Here is a 20,648-nt window from a genome sequence, read left to right on the forward strand (position 1 = left end):
TTTCCACATGAGCCGAGCTTCAGCTGCTTCTCCTTGCCCAGGTGTGTGGGTGAACACAGAGACACCCAAAGGTAACTGAATTAGCTGCCCACACTCCCCAGATGTGTTAACGGCTGTTGTGACCTTTTCTCTTCCAAAACTGTTCTTGATCATTTACTTGAACTATTTTCACTCATTTTAAAATAATAGGGAGAGAAAGATTTGTCCACCACCCCACTCCCTCCGCCACCACTGCAAGGGGTGCTTCTGTCCTATGGCGTCCTCACCTCTTATAGAAGGAAAACCCTGGAAGCTAAATTAGAAATCCCTTTACGTTTCCTATCTCTCCGGGGCTCACCGCCCCTCGGTTCCCCAGTCACCCAAACATCTGTCCCTCCGTTAGAAGCTGTGAGTAGCACCTGCTGGATGAAGGATCCAGTGCTGAAAAAACCATACTGAGGGCAGCTCTGTGGCCTGTGCTGGCTCATCCCTGGGCAAGGTCTGGGGTCTCCACACCCCACCACCCGTAAGAGTATACTTCAGGAAATTCAGGATTTTTTTACATTAAAAATTTTATTAAATGTAATGACACCAAAAATACCAGGATATATATCAAATTACTTCTAAGTACAGGAGCCACAGATTCCCTTTGTTGCTGTGAACTGAGGTAAATCTTAGTTTGTACAAATAGTTAAAATCATTCATTAGGAAACCGTAAACTTCTTACAACAAAGTTAGCATTAAACATGAGAAAGAATGATTATTTTTTTAAAAAATAATCAAAGTCCACTTTGGAAGAGGCGGGACACACAGCCCACTCAGTACTTACCAAGCACAGGCTTGTAGATGTTCGTTAACTTGGTAAATGATGGAAACAAATGAGGAAGGTAATACTTTCTAAACAATGTAAAAAGAAATTTAAAACCAGTCTCTTGATTCTCCTTGTGCTTCCACTCCAAGCTTGCGGCCTTCAGATAACACATGGGAAAAACATATATATAGTTACATTTCAGGTTAGTGAACACTCAACTGAAATGCTGCTATGTTATTAAAATCCCTATCCTAAATAAAAAACGTGAGAAATAGCAGTGACAATTATGTAATACCATCTTAAAACTCAAAAGACGACAAGAAGGAATACTTCAAAACAAAACAGTAACTAGGTTAAAAACAGAATTTTTACCGGATATTCAAAAAAAAAAAAACAATGATACCATATCTTTTTAAACTTGTCCTACTACATCATGCCCATATTTTTTTCTACATGTTGTCTGTAATGATTTAATGTTCTCTGTGCCCTTAAAATGTTCTGTCAGAAGTAATCAGGTGTTTTTTTTTAATTCAAAAAAGGCCATTTACAGTAAACAAGAATTAAGGAAACAACCCCTTGCAAGAATTTCATCCAATGTTACCTACATGCAAAATCATTATCAAAACACAAAGCTATGGAATCTTGGAAAGGGCATGAAAAGCAATCCATAGGCTACACGTATAACTGAAGCACTTCACTGTACACCTGAAACTAACACAGTATTGCAAAGCAACTGTATTTCAATTAAAAAAATAGAGCAATCCACAGGCTGGGATAAACCTGGCCTGCCAGCCCAGCTACAGATTAAGTTTAACCCTTTCACAGTGTCAAGACACTGTTTCCCCCTCGAATAACCAGTGTCGCATCCCCCAGTGGGAGCACTGCAAACAGCTCCCCCGCAGGGAGAGGCCCACACAGGCCAGGAGCCCAGATGGTGACGGGGGTGGGGGGGGGGTCCTCCCACGACTGAGGGAAACGTGGCGTGAACAGGCCCTTAGAGAATGCTTGCCACTGGCCGTCACGTTTGGGAGACCACAGCGTGCTCTAGAGCAGAGCTTCCCCACACCTTCCTGACTCGGTCCCCCTGGGTCACCTGCGGTCCAGGGAGGAGGGGCCGTGGCCGACCTGGGGCAGAGGGGCCCATGTCTCCCACCTGTCAGAAGCCCCCCGGGGTGAGGCAATGGCGAAGCTCTGCTCCGAGCACCCGCCCACCCAACAGGCCGAGGGAGGGAGGGGGCGGGCGGACACGCACACACAATCCTGCACACAGTGGAGGGGGGTCACCTCCACCCTCTACCAATCCTTCCTCTGATGGGGTCCCAGGGGCTACAGGACTCATCTGAGGTCACACATCTAGAATGAAACCCAAGTCCCCCAGCACATCCGGGTTCTGGCTACTCTGCTGCTCTCCTGGGATGGATGGAAAGCCCGACCCAACCACTCCTGACATATGGGGCTGACAGGCGTGCAGGAGGGGCCGCACAGCTAGGACGTGGGGCTCCCCGATGGCGACAGAACCCAGGCCAGGCGCTCAGGATGTGGGAGTCCTGTGCCTGCGGTGCTGCTAAAGGAATCGGGGAGAGGAGAGCACACAAGGTCGCCCCGCGGGACATGGTGGGCAGAAAGGGCAGTGAGAAACACAGTCTCCTAGAGAAAGGTGGAAAGGAGGAAAGGATGGGAGGGGAAGCATCACAGGAGGAGAGACCTTGACAAAGAAGGGGGTCCCCTGGAATCACCCGGAAGGTCAAGGACGACAAACACTCAAGTGTCCTTCTCTGGACCTGTGCATCCACAGAACCCTGTGCATCCAGGGTCCCTGATTTCGCGGTGACGGGGCAGAGGCAGGCGACAGTGGGTGTCAAAGGCCCATTGGGTGAGGAAGCGGACATGGCAGAGATTACACGTCAACAAACCAGGTTGTGACGGGAAGGGCAGAGCCTGGACGACACCCCGGAGGAGCTCAGGGACCAGGGACGTGTTCGCTGAGAGAAAAGAAGCAGTAGCTTTTTCCAAACCTCATCACTGTTCAGAAATACAGACCAAGAGACATAAATCCCCTAGTTTAGTTCTGTATTCAGCTGGTAAATTTCAGAGAAAGGACCACGTGCCATAAAGCAGGCCGTGCTGACGGCAGGATGAGATCATTCCACGTGTTTCCTTCCAGGACCCCTGCCCGCTCTGCCCAATCATTCCGGACCCGCCTGGTCAGCCTCAGGCTTGCTTCTCCCCCATCCTCCCACCAACAGGGGCAAGAAAGGAGCAAACAGACAAAAATCGTCAGATACTCTGAGATAACAGAAATACTTATACTGGTCTCTGCCCCTGGCTCCTGGCACAGAGGCCCTAACACCCTGGTCACTTCTAAGTGACAAGAGCTCTAGGAAACTCTGAAGGGGCTCCTGGACGGGGCTGGTCACCAGGAGGACAAGCCTCGGTCTGAAGCTTGGAATTTTCAACCTCTCCCCGCCCCCTGCCCCATTGTTCCAGAGGCGGGAGGGGGGCTGGAAATGGAGTTAATAATTGATCATGTCCCCGTGAAGAAGCTGCCAGAAAAATCCCAACAGCCTGGGTTTCAGGGAGTGTCCAGGCTGAACACATGGACACTCCAGGAGAGGAACGCACCCCCATCCACAGGGACAGAAGCCCCTGCGCCCCGGATGCCCCCAGACCTCACCCTGTGTGTGTCTTCATCCGGTTGTTCACCCGTGTCCTCTATCATATCCTTTCATAAACTGGGAAATGTAAATCAATGTTTCCCGGAGTTCTGTGAGCCACTCAGAAAATGAATTGAACCTGAGGAGTGAGTCATGTGAACCTCTGATTTGTAGGCAGATTGGACAGAAGTCGTGGGCAACCTGGGGACCGACTCCCTGCGACTGGCATCTGAGGGGGTGGGGGCACATTAGAGGACTGAGTCCTTTCCTGTGAGACCTGAGGCCACCTCCAGGTAGAGAGTGTCGGAAGTGAGTTAAATTGTTAAGACACCTGGCTAGTGTCGCAGAGAATTACTAGGTGATTCAAATCCCACACGTTTGGTGAGCAGAAGTGTCATAAGTGAAGTGTTCTGTGTGAATAATATGAAACCATATGAAAGTAAAGGAGACGGATGGAGGATGGAATTGCGTCCTTTACGCACACATACACACACATACTAGTATGTAGGCCTGGTCTCTGCTGAAGTGTCCTGGCACGCATTCTATGTTTAGTGAAATACCAAATAAAATCACCTCAAAGAAAAAGCAAAAATATAAAATATGAACAAAGAGGAAGAAAAGAGGCAATGTTTTCTCTTTCCTACTGAGAATCCGACCATCACTGAATTATCCACGATTTTGCTCATACCTGAGTAACCATATATTTCAACAGTATTTGAAGAAAAAAGCATGTTTGGTCCTCAGTGATCTTTTCCCCTGATATGGCTGGCAGGAGTGGCGTGATTTCTTCTGGATATATCTTTGCTGCAGAGTGGAAAATAAGGAAACCTCTTTCACCAAAGTTAAATTTCAAACAGGGCTTTGAAAAATGGCCTCTATCAAAATACATGTACCTCACTTTGCAGCACAGCAGAAACTAACACAACATTGTAAATCAACTACACTCCAATGAAGATTTCAAAAAAATAAAATAAAAGATATGTACCAACCACTGGAACTGCTCACACTTCAGGCCAGGCCCATCTGACACAGGGGACAGGGGCCCATGAAGCCACCTCCCACACTGGACCATTCTTTTCCCTTTCACATTCTGCTCTGGCCAGCCCAAGATCAAATACCTGTCACTGGGCAATAAAGTGATCGGCAGTAATAAATCAGTGGCCCTGGAGAGCAAGTTCCCTGAAAACTCACTGGGCACAAACGGCTGGCATTAATAGTCCGGTGAGGCCGCCACTGTCCTTCCATGAGCTGCATGAAAATACACCGCTGGCAACAAAGAGCCTGGGGGAGCAGACGAACGCCCACCTATAGAACAATCGCGATGAGGGCAACAGGCAGCGTTTGGGAGGCGGATTTAAATCTCATTAACAGCAACAAAAGCACTCACTCCGGACGTACCATGCGTCTCTGCTCCTGCCAACAGCCGTCCCCTCCCTTCCGTTCCTGTTTCCACCACTCCAGTAAATTTCTCCTGTCATCATTTCATATAAAGCAGGCTCCAACTCTGTCAGTTCTAATGTTTGTAAGAATCTACTGTGAGTACAAAACATGACTACCCATCTATGAAACCAAGGTTTCTATTCAGGAAAAGGACAGACCAAGGAATTCCTCAACGCAACTTGGAGGGTTGTTTCCACCTGTAAGCTGTGCCACCATCGCTCACCGTCAGCCGTGCTGGGGCCGGGATTGATGAGTGTCTCCAGTGTACAGGGGCCCCTGGACGACATGATGGCTGGGAAACCGGGCACCAGGCAAGCAAAGATCAGCACCTGCTCTTCTGCACAGTTTGTCTGAAGTGCTTGGAGCCACAGGAGAAACAGCCTGATTCCTTCACATCTTATCTAGAAACAATATCAAAGGCAACAAAAGTGAATACGTACATGTATTTGTAGGAATGCATTGCAATGTAGCATTGGTTCTGGGGGAAAATAAACTAGAAGCTAAAAGCATTACTGAAGTCCTGCACCAAGTCCTTCCCTGAGTGACCAGGAAGCAAGGGCACTGCAACCCAGCACGAGGGCCAGAGTGCCTGAGCTCCAGTGCAGCCTCAGCCACTTTCTAGCTTTAGCTGGGAGCCGTGGAGGACCACTTAACTCCTCTGTGCCTCGGCGCCCCCATCTGTAAAACAGGGATGATAACAGAGTTTACCACAAAGTGCTGGTATGGGGTGAAGTGAGTTAGAACTGCCCAGCTCACATAAGTGCTACCTAAGCATTTCCTATAAGCAGTATTTCATTCTTCATGGCAACAGCACCCATACCATCAATGCTTGAATACTCACGAAAACAATGCAAAGAGAATCGTCCTCCAAACTTACACTGTGCTTTGGATAGAATTTTTGTCATGTCACTACATTATGCACATGTATGATGTTCTTGAAAATCAGAACACTTAGAGCTGAATAGGACCCTGAAGACCTGGCTCCCCTGTCTGTGTCCCTACTCTATTCTCTCCTACCCTTTGCCATGCGCCAAATCGTTGGCATCATCGGTAGAAAATATCAATATAGGCAGATGTGCCCTTTTTCCTCCTCTGCACGTACTTTCAACTTCCCATTCCTAGAATTCATAAACACAGGTAACTCCATTTTTATATTCCTAAATGGCTGGGAAGATGATGTCAATAAAAGAGGTTAAATAAGCAAAGGAGATGAAAAAAATGTCAGACGCAGCTGAAAGACATAGTGAGCTCCAAATACAGGTAACTGAGGGGCTGCCTGATCTCCTTTCAGTGACACCAAAGTGGTGCTGATTCCTCCACAGCAAGTGTTCAAACCAAGCCCCAGGCTCTGCAGGAAAGGTAAGAGGAGGAGGAGAGACAGGAAGGAAGAGAGGGAGGGAGGGAGGGAGGGAGGGAAGGAGGGAGAGAGGGAGAGAGGGAGAGAGAAAAGCTTGGCTGACCCCCCAGAGAAGTCAAATACACCAAGACAGATACCCCATCAACACTGATCCCATGACACCCTTCCAGACATGCCCTGGACTCAGCACTGCTCTGCTCTGCTCTGCTCTGCAGGTGCTCACACCTGCCCAGCACGTAAGATGAGCGGTGACGATGCTGAATACATAATGCTATTCAGCACCCAACAAAAAATGACAGGGCTCTATGTATATCTAACCAAATTGTATCAAATTTAACAAGAGAAAATTTTCTACATACTCCGATCACAAATCGCCAATTTTTTATGTTAACTGCATTAAGGTAATTAAATATAAATAAGTCCAATAATAAACAGAAGATAAGCTGGTAAGTTTTAGCTATAAGACCATTAATTAAAATAGGAGGGACAAAATATGGAACAGTCACGAAACTAGGGACAGCTCATCTCTTTTTTCCAACAGGTAAGAGAGAGTGAACCTATCCAGTTTGAGTGGCTAGGATTGTTTAAACTGATATAAAACCAAAAATGTATTAGCTTATTAAAGGCACGCACATAAATTAAATAGCTATGAAGTGAATTATCTTCCATAAAACACACATCCCAGGCTGGCTTCTTTTGCCACTTACGTTTTAGGGTCATCTTATTCCAGCATCAAATGGTACACTTTTATAAAAGGCACATTCATTATAAAATAAGCCAATTTTAACCTAAATTACAAGATCAATCTGCTGCAAATAAACATTCAAGAGTCAGCCTCTGCTGCTCTTTTTCCCCACAAGTGTTCTCAAAAAGAGCAAAAAATAGGGCTTCCCTGGTGGCGCAGTGGTTGAGAATTCGCCTGTCGATGCAGGGGACACAGGTTCGTGCCCTGGTCCGGGAAGATCCCACATGCCGCGGAGCGGCTGGGCCTGTGAGCCATAGCCGCTGAGCCTGCGCGTCCGGAGCCTGTGCTCCGCAACAGGAGAGCCCACAACAGTGAGAGGCCTGCGTACCGCAAAAAAAAAAAAAAAAAAAAAAAAAAGCAAAAAAAAAAATAGCAAAAAATAATTGAGAGACAACTATAATTTTTAACAACAAGATCACTGGGGTGAACGGAATCAGGCACATTAGCTCTGAAGCTTAGAGAGGATCTGGTTCAACTTCTCTTTTCTGATGATACAGCTGAAGCAGTCAGCACCTCGCCGGTGGTGCCCTGGCTGCACACGGCAGAATCGAAATTAGAACGCAGGATTCCAAACTCCGAATGCCAAGCCACTTTCTCCTACTAATGTTTAAAATGTCTAGCACAATAAATTATGATGTAAGTATAAAAACTCTAACAATATTTGTCATATCATTTCTCAATTAAAATAAAAATTAAGTTAAATGGCTTTTAAAGATTTTTTTTTCAAAATGGCCTAATTTTGTCACTTTATGGCATGAATAAGTTTAAGAGTAATGAAAAAAGCCATTACACTTTCATCTAAAATAAATACCTTAACAGAATTTCCAGTGTGTAGAAGCTTCTTTAACGTTGAGCCTGAAAGTTTAAAACAATGAATTAGAAATGGAGTATGTGAATGCATATCTAAGACCTATTTTTTAAAAATTAGTTTTAGAAAGAAAAAATGTACTTATGACAAAAGATATCATTTTTAAAAAATAAAAGGAAAGAAGGCTGACCTTCAGAAGCAAAGCAATGTCATAGAAGGAGAGATGTTGTTAGGATAAAAATACTTTAAGTATGAACCTCTTCAAAATTCTTTTAAAAGAGTCAAAGTGATTGATATTAAGGTAACCCAGATGCCCACAGTGGATTATGTGCAAATGTCTCTGTCAGGCACAAAATGAATGATTTCTTTAAATCTCTAAAGGAAAACATAATATAAAACTACCACTCACAAAACATTTTTACAAGACCATTTTGCAAATATTCAGGACAGCATGTCTCTCTCTTTGCAATGACAACCACATTTATGGGTTCTGTCCATCAATAAATCATCTAGCAGAGCACTTAGGTCACTGTTGAGGGGAGGAATTCAAGGTTTCCTCAGAACTACACCAGCTGGTGCTGCAGCCCACTTGGGGGAGAAGTGTCCCTCATGAGGACGGAGACATAGTACCTATTACTCGCTAGATGTGTTCATGCCTTTAGCATAGAGATGGCTTGGCAACCACACCTCAGTATCACATGTAGCCCCTAAATGAGATCTCAACCTCAAAAAGGAAGTAATTTTTTTTTTTCTTTTTTTTGCGGTACGTGGGCCTCTCACTGTTGTGGCCTCTCCCGTTGCGGAACACAGGCTCCGGACGCGCAGGCTCAGCGGCCATGGCTCACGGGCCCAGTCGCTCCGCGGCATGTGGGATCTTCCCGGACCGGGGCATGAACCCGTGTCCCCTGCATCAGCAGGCGAACTCTCAACCACTGCGCCACCAGGGAAGCCCTGGAAGTAATCTTTTAAAATAAAAATAAATTGGAAGTCTTAAGCGAGAGAACCTTTTTTCCCAATTTTTTTGAGAAAAAAAAATTATTTAGATTTCCTGATGGAAAGTTTTGTGCAATATTTTAAAACTGGATATCAAGTCACTTTACACCACCAACATATTTTGAAGAAATAGAGCCAGTGCCTCGACAACTGCTACAGGTTTTATCTATGTGGACAGACACACGTATGTCAGTTAAATGCATACACTCTAGGAATTCATTACCTGGAATGAAATCATTGGCTTTCTGAAGGAACCTCGTACAGCTATCTGTTGTACTGTTGATAACACCTAACGCTGGGCTCGGTGGGAACTCACCATCGTCGTGACTAGGTTGCAGCACTGAATTACTAATGGTTTGTGATGAAGTAGGAAGTTAAAACGCCCACTTCCCTCCACATCTGTCACCAAAGCACGTCTAGTGATTTGGGGTCCAGAGTCAGCATTGACTAGGCTGGGCTCTCTCACAGCCGAGCCCTGAGTGCCTGTGCTCACAGGACTACTTATCCCACACCTGTCCTCCACCTGGTCCTCGTCCCTCGCCTCCCTGTTCATCCATTCTTGGACCAAGTCCACTCTGCCTCAGCTTAGTATTTGCTCCATTATGCCCATGAGGACCTCCCAAGGCTTGCAGAGCCGGCAGAACCTCACCTCCCGAAAGACTCGGGATAAAGTCCGCACAGCTCTCTCCCCAGACATCCGGCAAATCCATCATCTTGCAACACATTCTCAGAAACACTTTCTCCTGCTCATTGTGTGTGACCACGGGGGGGCTGTCAGTCCTTCCTTCCCCTTCTTGAAATGGGCTCAACATTTTTATTTTAAACTCTCAGCTTACCCATAGTTGCCTATATCCACACTTCCCTACACAGGGAGGAGAAAATACATAGGAAAAGGACAGACTTTACAAAGAGACATAGAGAATCTATGGCCCATATCTGTCAACAGTACCCTACTTTTTGAAATGATTCTGTTAATTCGTCACAGCAGCAATAGAAAACTAATATATATATATTTGATCTATTCCATCCTGCTGTATTCAGAAACTCTCAGATGTGTGAGGCAGTGCAGCTTAGCAGTTGCAAGCCAGATTCAGGAGCCAGACTGCTAGGCTTCAAATCCAGGTTCTGTGCTTACTGTGTAACCTGGGTCACTTACTTACTGTCACCATGCCTGAGTTTTCTCATCTGTAAAATGGGATAATAACAGTGCCTACCAGAGAGCACTGTAATGAGGTTTAAATGAGTTTATATACATGCTTAGAACAGTGTCTGGCACATGCGAAGCACATTCCCCCCGAAAGACAGGGCATCAGCTATTCTCTAAGGACCTCTTTTTAAATAAGATCAACGTTAGAAAGAAAAATGTGTGCAGTGCAGGCACATGTCAGAGGGTTTCAACATGAGAACTGGTGATGAGTACCTGAGAGCCTTCCCTGGTCACGTTAGGTATTTCTTAAAGACCCTAAGTTCACAAAGATATTTCTACTTTCACTTTACCATTATGAAATCAGTTTCATTTTAATTTCAAAAAGTTTCTCTCTGTATATCATTCCTGTGTGGATTTTTAAACTCCTCAACCAAACTGTGATTATACCCACCTCCATCTCTTTTATGTGCCTCTTCAAGCCTACCGATTACCACTATATTGACTCATGTGAAAAAAGAATAAATGAATGGGTACAGTAAAGTAGTTGAAAAATACTGAAAAATCAAAAAGCTCAATATTGGAAAATGAAAAAGTATTATGAAAAATCACACTAGTTTAAATATTTATAACACAGAATGTATTATAATTTTACTTTCCTGGCTTTAATGGAAGCAAATTAATCAATGTTTTCAAAGTCTACTTCTTTGCTTATCTCACTGATAAGAACTGCAGTGCTTGAAGATTCCTCCTGATAAAGTGGCAATCTTTTCAAGATCTTTTAATATTTTTAAGGCCACAATTTCACAAAGACGTGTCAAATCTAACTTTAACATTATAAAACTCTTTCTTATTTATTTTTAATTTTAAAAAAACCTCCCTCTGTGTATGCATCGTGCCTCAAGCCAATTAATAAGCGATGGCAGTATGACATCAGAGAAGGGGCAAGAACATGGAGAAATGCCAGGTGGGTGCTGGTGTACAAGCTCTGCGGAAAGTGCCAGTGGGGCAGAAGCACAGGACTTTCTGGCACTACAACATCTAAGCACAGGGGAGCAGCAGTCTACCGGAGGAAGCTGAAATTAACAATGATTATCTCAAAATGAATCAAGGGCCTAAATGTGAAATATATAACTATAAAACTTCTAGAAGGAAACACAGGAGATCTTTGTGATCTTGGGTTAGGCAAAGATTCCTTAGACATGACACCAAAAGCACAATCCATAAAAGCAAAATTGATAAACTGGATTTCATCAAAAGTAAAAAAACTCTTTGAAGGACACTATTAAAGAAATGAAAAGATGAGCCAGAGCCGGGAAGACAGTATTTTCAAATCATATATTTGATTGAAACACTTACAACTAGAATATGTGAAGAATTCTTAAAATTCAGTATTAGGGGGGAAAACCCTCAATTTAAAAATAGGCAATAGATTCAAAGATACACTTCACCAAAGACATACAGGTGGCAAATAGCGCATGAAAAGATGCTCAAGATCATTAGTCGTTAGAGAAATGCAAATTACAACCACAACGAGATACCACTACCGCTAAAATTAAAAGACTGATAAGACTAAGTGTTGATGAGAATGTGGAGTAATCGGAACTCTCACACTGCTGGCAGGAATGTAAAATGGTACAACCACTTGGGAAAATAGTCTGGCAGTTAAACATATGTCTTTATTTGATTCAGCCATTCCATTCTCAAGAGACTGGAAAGCACATGTCCACACACAAAGACTTGTACACAAATGTTTACAGTAGCTTTATTTGTAGCCACATACTAGAAACAACCCAAAGGCCCATCATCAAATGAATGGATAAAAAAACTATGGTATATCCATTCAATGGACTACTGTACGACTTAGAAATAAAAAGGAATGAACTATTAATACATGCACCAACACAGATGACTCTCAAAATAATTGTATTGAGTGAAAGAAGCCAAACAAAAAAGAGTACACTGCATGATTCTATTTCTGTAAGACTCTAAAAAGTCAAACTATAAGGGCAAAAAGCAGATCAGTGGTTGCCTGGGGACTGGGGGGTGAGCTGGGGAAGGGTGGAATGGGGCAGGAGGAAACTTTTGGGAGTGATGGCTACGTTCATTATCTTGATTGCAGCAATAGCTGCACAGGTGTATACCTATGCTTAAACTTATGAAAATGTGTATTTTAAACATGTACAATTTGTTTTATGTCAATTATACTTTTAAAAAGCTGTATTTAAAAAAAAAAAAAACAGAGCAGGTAACCTGGAAATGACTGAAAGATCAGGGATGGAGACTGTGGTCAGACAGAGATCTGCATCATGACAAGGGTTGGAAGAGAAGTCAGGAAGCCACAGAAGGCGAGGGGGTCAAGGGGCTGATGGGTAGCTATGGCTGCCATGAAGGAAAAGGACTGAGAGAGAGTAAAGCTGTTAAAAAAGAAAAGTAAGTGAGCAGAAGATCAGAGGACATGGCAACAACAAGGGGAAGAAGGCAGCATCGTCAAGGGAGAGAGGTTTCCGTAGAGGGGGTGGTGGATGAGGTCTGGAATGGGCCTTGAAGGAAAAAAGACCGTGGTCTCACCCCCATACCCCTGAGGGAGACAGAGAAGCATCAGAGAAAACCCAGGTTTCTGCAGCCAAGGAGGTGAAAGCAAGAGGCCGAGGCCATAGGGTTGCCGCTTAACCCAAGAAGAGGGCTTCCGGAGGGCAGAGCACAAAGGCGAAGGAGGGGAAGAAACGCAGAGCAGTGATGGGGGAAGCACCCGAAGGAGGATGCTGGGAGGACACCAAGTGAGCTGACAGGGCATCAGGCCCAGCCAGCCCTCGGTGGACACGAGGCACACAGGGCCCCGGACTTAGCCCAGCCTGGCTGTGATGCACCCTGAGGGAGTCCTGGTGTGAAGTGCCTGGGGAGCCCCCGCTCCCTCGGGAAGAGTGGGCTGACGGGGCGGGGCCCTGGGAGGGCTGTCAGACTCAGACTCCCAAAGAGTGAGCAGCAGAAACTATGAGAAATGAGCCTCAGAGAGTGTGTTCACATCCCAGGCAATGTGAGCCCTGGGTAGCCTGGGGTATACCCAACGCAAGGATACTCTTTAAAAGCCATAAACGTATTTGCAGTTTAGTTATGCACCTGGTTTTTACACTGTGTATAAGAAAAACCTAGTTGAACAAACTAGATTCAGTGACTCATATATAAAAACCACGTATGAAGTTCTGTACATGTGTGAACTTTCATTAATTGAGCCTGCTCCTTTAAACCCAAAGGTTATTTATTTTTTTAACATTTTTAATATAAAACATCTCTAATATGAAATATATACATTCATCCACTCGGCAAACATTTACTGAGTACAGACGCAGCACTATACACTGAATGGGACAGAAAATCTTTATAGAAGCTCTGGAGTAGTAAACCTTCTTAAAGCGAACACATGTATAACTTGAGTCCTGTACTAAGACACATGGGCACATGAAGGGGTGCCACAGCCTGCCCTTGTACCAAATATCCCTGGTTTGCTGCTGTGCCATTCTTTGTCATCATCTCACTCCCTGTCAGTTCTCAGTATTACTCTCAGATAAGGCTTCAAGCAGCCACGTGTACCCACCAGGATTTACTACTGGCCTAAAATGGACTTCAAGAAAAATCTAATAAACAAATTTTTTTCCATTTGTAATTAGTAATGGAAATCTGCAAATAGTTGAGTAACAGGCCAGCATATATCACAGAGTTCATAAGTGCTGTGTCAGCCACTGCCCTAATCTCCTTACTCTCCAAACATCACTTGAATCAGTATCTCCAGATGCTCAGAATAATGAGCCAGTGTTCATTTCACACTGCAAGCCTTAGAGTTCAAATATGTTCCTTGTTCACAGATTTACAGCAAGGAGCCAGCCTTAAAAACCTTACAGATAGGCTTCCCTGGTGGCGCAGTGGTTGAGAGTCCGCCTGCCGATGCAGGGGACAGAGGTTCGTGCCCCGGTCCGGGAAGATCCCACATGCCGCAAAGCGGCTAGGCCCGTGAGCCATGGCCACTGAGCCTGCGCGTCCGGAGCCTGTGCTCCGCAACGGGAGAGGCCACAGCAGTGAGAGGCCCGCGTACCGCAAAAACAAACAAACAAACAAAAACAACAACCTTACAGCGTATTTTTTCCCTCTAAAAACACTTTTAAGTGAAATAGAATGTCTCTCTTTGCTACGGACAAAACATGATGACAAGATAAGAAGCCGACTTCAAACACTGTGGCAACTGATGTTTCGAATTATCTCCTTCCTTCTCAGGGTAAAATGTGGCTATCGGGTGGGTCTGAGAGCTTCTAAGACTTGCAGATGCAGGAGTTGCTCATATTTGCGGCTTCTGTGCTAGTAACATTGTCATTCGTGCTGTGGGGCAGGAAGCACGCTGTGTCAGTGCTGTGAAAACCAAACTCCAAGGTGCTAACCCAATATTTCAGAGTACCTTGGCCCCTACCAGGCCCAATTAACATTTAATTAAGAGGTTTACACAGCAGTGTTCTTCCTATTAGGTAAGGAATACCAGATATCTATATAGAATGCGAAAGCCTGCAATAAGGGAGCTTAGGTCCCTAAACTGTCGGGCACTGGGAAAAGCCTCCTGCCCTGACGCCAGAGGTTTTGCACACGTCAAGACGCCAGTGCTAAGGAGAGATCCAAGGCACATTCCTTCCCTTTGATATCTGGTATTTCCCTACAGTTTCTTACTTTCTATAACGAACTTGGTCAAGATCTTGAGTGACAAATAGCAACAGTTTTAACAGGTCCAAACAAACTGGGAAGAATGCACGGGATACAGCTGAGGAATTAAAAAAAAAAAAATTTGTAGAATTACAAATCCACAGTCGCTTACTGGCGATTTCAAAATCCAAAAAGCTATGAAAACAGAAACTTTCCTGTGTAACTCTTTTTTGTTTTTACATTTTCATTTTTTTTATTGGAGTATAGTTGCTTTACAATGTTGTGTTAGTTTCCACCGTACAGCAAAGTGGATCAGCTACACGTATACATATATCCCCTCTTTTTTGGATTTCCTTCCCATTTAGGTCACCACAGGGCACTGAGTAGAGTTCCCTGTGCTGTGCGGTACAGTAGGTTCTCATTAGATATCTATTTTATACATAGTATCAATAGTGTATAGATATCAATCCCCATCTTCCAATTCATCCCACCCCCCCCCTTACCCCCTTGGTATCCATACGTTTGTTCTCTATGTCTGTCTCTATTTCTGCTTTGCAAATAAGATCATTTATACCATTTTTTTAGATTCCACATATATGCATTATATTCGATATTTGTTTTTCTCTTTCTGTGTAATTCTTTAGTGGACAAGACCTGACGTGACCTGAACTCATGCAGTGGCAACACCGGGCTAGCCTGAGGCTATTTGGGGTGTAGTTATCTCACAATGATGAGTACTTACACCTCAGGCTACAGAAAACCTGACACTCTGGGTTACAGGGTGCTGCCCAGGCCCCTGGGGGTTACTTACAGACACTAATGTTGACTCGATTATACACCCACGCACCACACTGCCATTCTGAAATCTGAGAAACTCTGATTCAACCCACATCTAGCCTGGAGAGCATCAGAAAAGGGATGTGGGCCCATCGCAACACCAACTTCTACCCAGTTCGATAAATCACGCAAAAATTTACTTATCTGAAAAACGCCTGTTTGATTCAAGCATTAAGTATACAAGTGTCAATAATAAGGATGATTTGATACACAAATGCTCATTCTTGAACGTCCTTAGACATGATGCATTCTGACTGAGTTACAGAGCTGGCTTATTCTACACAACGGACAAAGATAACACCTGCTCTCCCAGGGGCTCAGGAGACCTGACGCTCTGCAGTCCCCCGAGCCAGAAGTCACTGTTCTCAGAAAGATACTCTTAAACTGGGTACCAACGCTACTTGTACCAGCAATTGTAACCAGCCCACGAGGTCCTGCGCAGAGTTGAAGTGATACTACACACTGCCTAATGGGTACCTAAAGTTTCACAACACAAGTGGCAAGTTAATTTCCACACATAGTTCTAGTAAGTTCATTCATGCTGAGGGGAGCCTACTAGTCTTCAGACATTGTAAAGTATTATCTGAAGAAAATGAGGGTGGTTTTCACACAGACGACATAAACAACATTGAAGGATTACAGGGAGCACAGATAAACACTGCACGCAGGTATTTTTCACTGTCATCCATTCCTGCTGTACCGCAGAGCATCACAAATCCCCGTGATGTCACTCTTATACTTAATGTTTAATTTTTTTTTAATTTTTACCTTAATTTAAATACAGAAGGTCAAAGCATCAGTTAAACAGAAAGGCTATCAACAACTCTAAAATTTAAAGAAAAACTTTCTTTGTGTGTTTGAAAGCTTGAAAGACCAAGGCACAATCTTAAGATAACGATTTATTCATTCAGTTCAATAGTGTGCTTAGTATATATACTTTACCTTCTTTACACTTATAACATTTATAACATATAACTTTAAATAATTCAGTTTATATAAAGATCGGTTACAGTTTTCACATAAATAATCCTAAATTAAGTTTAGGACCCTGAATTTTGGAACATCCCCTGACTGTGCCACATTCTTTCAGGTTCCCTATCATTTTCCTATTGATCTCTCACCTGGAAAGCCCTTCCCACACTCATCTTTCAAGGCTCAGATTGAAATGACCTCTTTCAAAGGCTTCCTCAATCCCTCTGAATAGGATTATTCAACTTTTCTTCTTTGCTCCCATTACACTTCTTGTAGAGCAATGATCATACTGTACTCGTTTTTTCTCACCTAATCCCCATTAGGCAATCAGCTTACATAATACAGCATGGGGAGATGCTCTGTTTTTGCCTCTCTCCCTCAATAAATATTTGAAAAGTCTCTCCCTCCATAAAAGTCTCTCCCTCAATAAATATTTCAATGAATGAATGATCTAATAGTTAAGATTCCACTATAAGGTCATGCTCTCCTCAAATATGACCACCTGGTAAGGCAGAAGAGTTACAGGAAATGTCAGAGTCCTCTAAGGCAGGAGGACTGAACCGGACACTCTATTTAAAGATAAGGTAGAATTCACAATCGATGCCACAAATTACTCTTGTTGTACTGTGAATAGTAAATTGAGAGTAAACTGTGAGATTTCGAGAACTGGACAGAAGGGCAGCCACGGTAACTTGCTTTATTTCAAGTTCCCTCTTGCTGCCACATTCTAAAACGCTCAAACAAATTAATTCTGAGTCCATGATAAAGGCCTGAAGAACAAGATATTCTTGCAAGAAAAAAATGTAAAATTATTTAAGTAAAATACTCCAGATCAGCTTTACGTGCACAGGAATCCCCTGGGACGCTTGTTGGAAAAGCAGGCTGTAATTCAGGAGGTCTGGCTGGGGCCTGACATTCTGCATTTTCTAACAAGCTCTCAGGTGAGGTTGAGGCTGCTGGTCTGTGAACCCCTTTTAGAGCAGGAGACAGACGATGCACTTCCCTCTGAAGGCCAGGTGGGACTGTCTCAGCTTTAATTGGCACACATTAATATTCCCTGCTGTAACCTATCTTGATGGTGCTGATTATACAAAACAATACTGAAAATACTATTGGAAGAAATCTATATGACTTAAAATTTTTGTAATTGTTCTTACCTATACTCTGGTAATGCCATCGAAAGAAAATTCGTTCAGGTAGAAACTGCAGTATTTTCTATAAAATAAACAAATGAAAATTCAGAAGATATAAAGAGAAAATAAACAACAAATGAAATTACACATTTTCATGTTAGCCCATAGTACCTGCTGTACATCTATATATATATATAGATAGATTTCAGAAAAGAAAAAAAACTTCGTAATAACATAAATATTGCACTTTATCTTGGACCCCAACGGGACAGTCTCTTTTACTTGCCCCAAGCAAACTTCCTTCCCTGAATGTTTTAAAGAGATTACTGTCCCAACTTGAATTCTCCCTATAAGAAAGAAAAGAAAAAAAAAAACCTGAAGTGATCATTTTATCTTAATTAAATCACAGCCATTGCTTAAATATTACAAGAATAAGCTCTCAAATGCCAGATTCTCTAGGTGTCTTCTTTTTCACCTTCCACTTCCCATTTTCATTAAAATCCTCACTGGTCTCTGGACAAGAAACGGAATTGGGAAGAAAGATGAACAACAAAGAAGAGATAAGACCTTACTCAGTGGAATAAGGAAATGAAATTGGTGGCAAGAATTTCTTGAAATTAATAGCTAAAAATTAGTTTTAGGATTGTAGTCATGAATCCCCCCACCGCTGCCTCTGGTAGATACAACAAAGAACAAAATTTACAATATACAAGAGTATTTGGAGAATGAAAGCAGCTGTTCCCGAAAGACCCAAACAAACGAGAACGACTTTTTTTTCACTCTACAACAAGTATTGGCAAGTTACTCTTGGGCAATAAAAGTCCTTGTATTCTATCTGTAACTGCCTTTTTAAAAAATGTAGAAAATACAAACACTGGTTAAAATTCATTCCTTGGTATTGATAATACATTTCTATTTTACTATGAAAATCCTCATTCTAGGTTTATCTAGCCTAACAGTCTAACATTTTGAAAGATTAAGGTAGGGACTTCCCTGGTGGTCCAGTGGCTAAGACTCTGCGCGCTCCCAATGCAGGGCGCCCGGGTTCGATCCCCAGTCAGGGAACTAGACCCCGAATGCCGCAACTAAAGATCTCGCACGCTGCAACAAAGATCCCAAGTGCCGCAACTAAGATCTGGCACAGCCAAATAAAGAAATAAACAAATATTTTAAAAAATATATCAGATTCCTATGATTAAAAAATTGAAAAAAAAATTAAGGTAAAAAACTTATTGATATATTCAGACCTCCGGAATAAGTATATTTCCAGGCAGCTATCGACACACCACCTCTTCCATTCAAGCCAGCTTGGGGTTTGGTTTGGTTTTCTTGTCGTAACTTTCCAACTGGGTCAGCAATATACAAGTGTGTTTACCTCATTTGTTCCCACCTGACAATAAAGCAATGTGTAAGACCGTCTACTGGGAAAGCCACCACAGGTAAACCTGATCCAATGTGGGTGACTATCAAGGGCACGACTTGTCCCGGCTTGGACGTCTTTCCCAGCAGCTGGGCCTCACTGTATACGTCACCTCCTCCATCACCTGTCCCATCGTCCCTGGCACAGTCCTCGCCCTGGCTGACTGGAAGCCCCATGAAGGCCAGAACACCCTGAAATATCCCCAGGGCCTGAAGCATGCCTGGCACACAGTCGGTGCTCAATAAATATTCAGTAAAAGAATTCTGAATGTTTTTTACTTGTGAAATTGTGAATTTTATAGGTAATCCTGATCTTTGCTATGGTCTTATATTCACATTGACATAATATGTACCTTATATTTCCTTAAGCATCACTGAATTAGTGATGGCATTTACATTAAAATACATTAAAATGTGTGGGCGTTTTTTAGCCCTGAACCTAGTAAAGAAAACCCAAACCAAAAATAAAAGCTGTATCATTTAAAAGAACTAAGTTTTTCAAAATCTGATAAACATAAAATATAAATGTATTAAGTTACATAATTTGTCATGAATTCTACACACTACACAAGATGAAAATGCTACACAAACCATCAAAGATTATTTCTGATTATATATTAAAAGCTGTACATAGCTGACCACATGCTGAAAATCACTAAATTCTCTCCTCCATTTTTCCACTTCAGACTTCCCCTAGAACATGTTGGTTTGTTATCTTTTAACCCCATAATTCTAAAGGGTATCTTAAATCTGTTTTACTATGTAATAATACTGACATACACTCAAACATACCTACACACACACACCACACACACACACACACACACACACACACACACGGCAAATCTACACACACACACACACACACACACACGCGCGCCAGATCCCACTTAGTGAAAAATATCTACAAGGCTTGGTATTTGAAATGCAGAAATAAAATAACTATGAATAAAATACTTTGTCTTTACTTCCAAGGGTTTCATGATTCATGGGCAAGAGAGACGGTAAGGAAAATATCATTCATGGAAAAAAAGAAGCCTGACAGAAATTTGCATGACATGTTACACGGGTGAGGGGAAAGCGCCTCCCATCAGTGGGGACTTCATGGATTGCTTCCTGGAAAAGAGGACACTTGGGCTAAGACTTAGAGATTAATTAAATTGCCAAGTGGAGGGCAGGAACAGAGGAGGAGCGTGTGTGAAGGTTCAGAGGCAGACAGCAGCAGGCAGTAAGCGTAGCAGGCAGGCGGCTGAGAAGGGAGGAGACGGGCCTGGAGAGGCAGGCGAGGCCGGGGTTGATGCTCTCCCTGGAGCAGGTTCCGTAAGACGGCTGAGAAGAAAGGCAGGGGCGTGCAGGAAGAAGCAGTGGTAGTATTTCAGACGGAGTGAAATGGCCTGGACCAGGGGCGGCAGGGTAAGAGGAGAAGCTGGCACAGTGACATTCAGAAGGGGAAACTGTCAAGGTGGACAGGTTGAGTAGCTGGGGTAAATGGAGGACTCAAGAATGACCCCCCCCCCCACCCGCCAGAGGGCTCGGTAGATGGCAGTAACTTAATCCAAGATGTCAAATCCAGAAGGAATTCCATAATTGAAGCATGTCAGGTTTGGCTCTGGACATCCTAGAATTTGAGGTGTCAGTGGACCACCTTACTGAAGATGTTCTGATAGGCAATC

The 20,648-nt window shown here is 43.3% G+C and overlaps 1 protein-coding gene across 5 annotated transcripts in view; it reads right to left on the reverse strand.

Moving 5' to 3' along the window:
* The window catches only part of RALGAPA2 (Ral GTPase activating protein catalytic subunit alpha 2), a 282,250-nt gene that overhangs the window by 217,177 nt on the left and 44,425 nt on the right, over window positions 1–20,648 (reverse strand). For all 5 annotated transcript variants that reach the window (XM_082857547.1, XM_082857546.1, XM_082857550.1 and 2 more), the window contains exons 4-8: window positions 17,581–17,638; window positions 7,798–7,841; window positions 5,108–5,285; window positions 4,133–4,248; window positions 809–947 (exon numbers count right to left, since the gene is read on the reverse strand). In XM_082857547.1, coding sequence (XP_082713673.1) covers window positions 809–947; window positions 4,133–4,248; window positions 5,108–5,285; window positions 7,798–7,841; window positions 17,581–17,638 — 535 coding nt within the window. The remainder of the gene's footprint in view (window positions 1–808; window positions 948–4,132; window positions 4,249–5,107; window positions 5,286–7,797; window positions 7,842–17,580; window positions 17,639–20,648) is intronic.

This window comes from Leucopleurus acutus (genome assembly GCF_964270905.1).
Source record: "Leucopleurus acutus genome assembly, chromosome: 16".
Classification (NCBI taxonomy): Eukaryota; Metazoa; Chordata; class Mammalia; order Artiodactyla; family Delphinidae; genus Leucopleurus; species Leucopleurus acutus.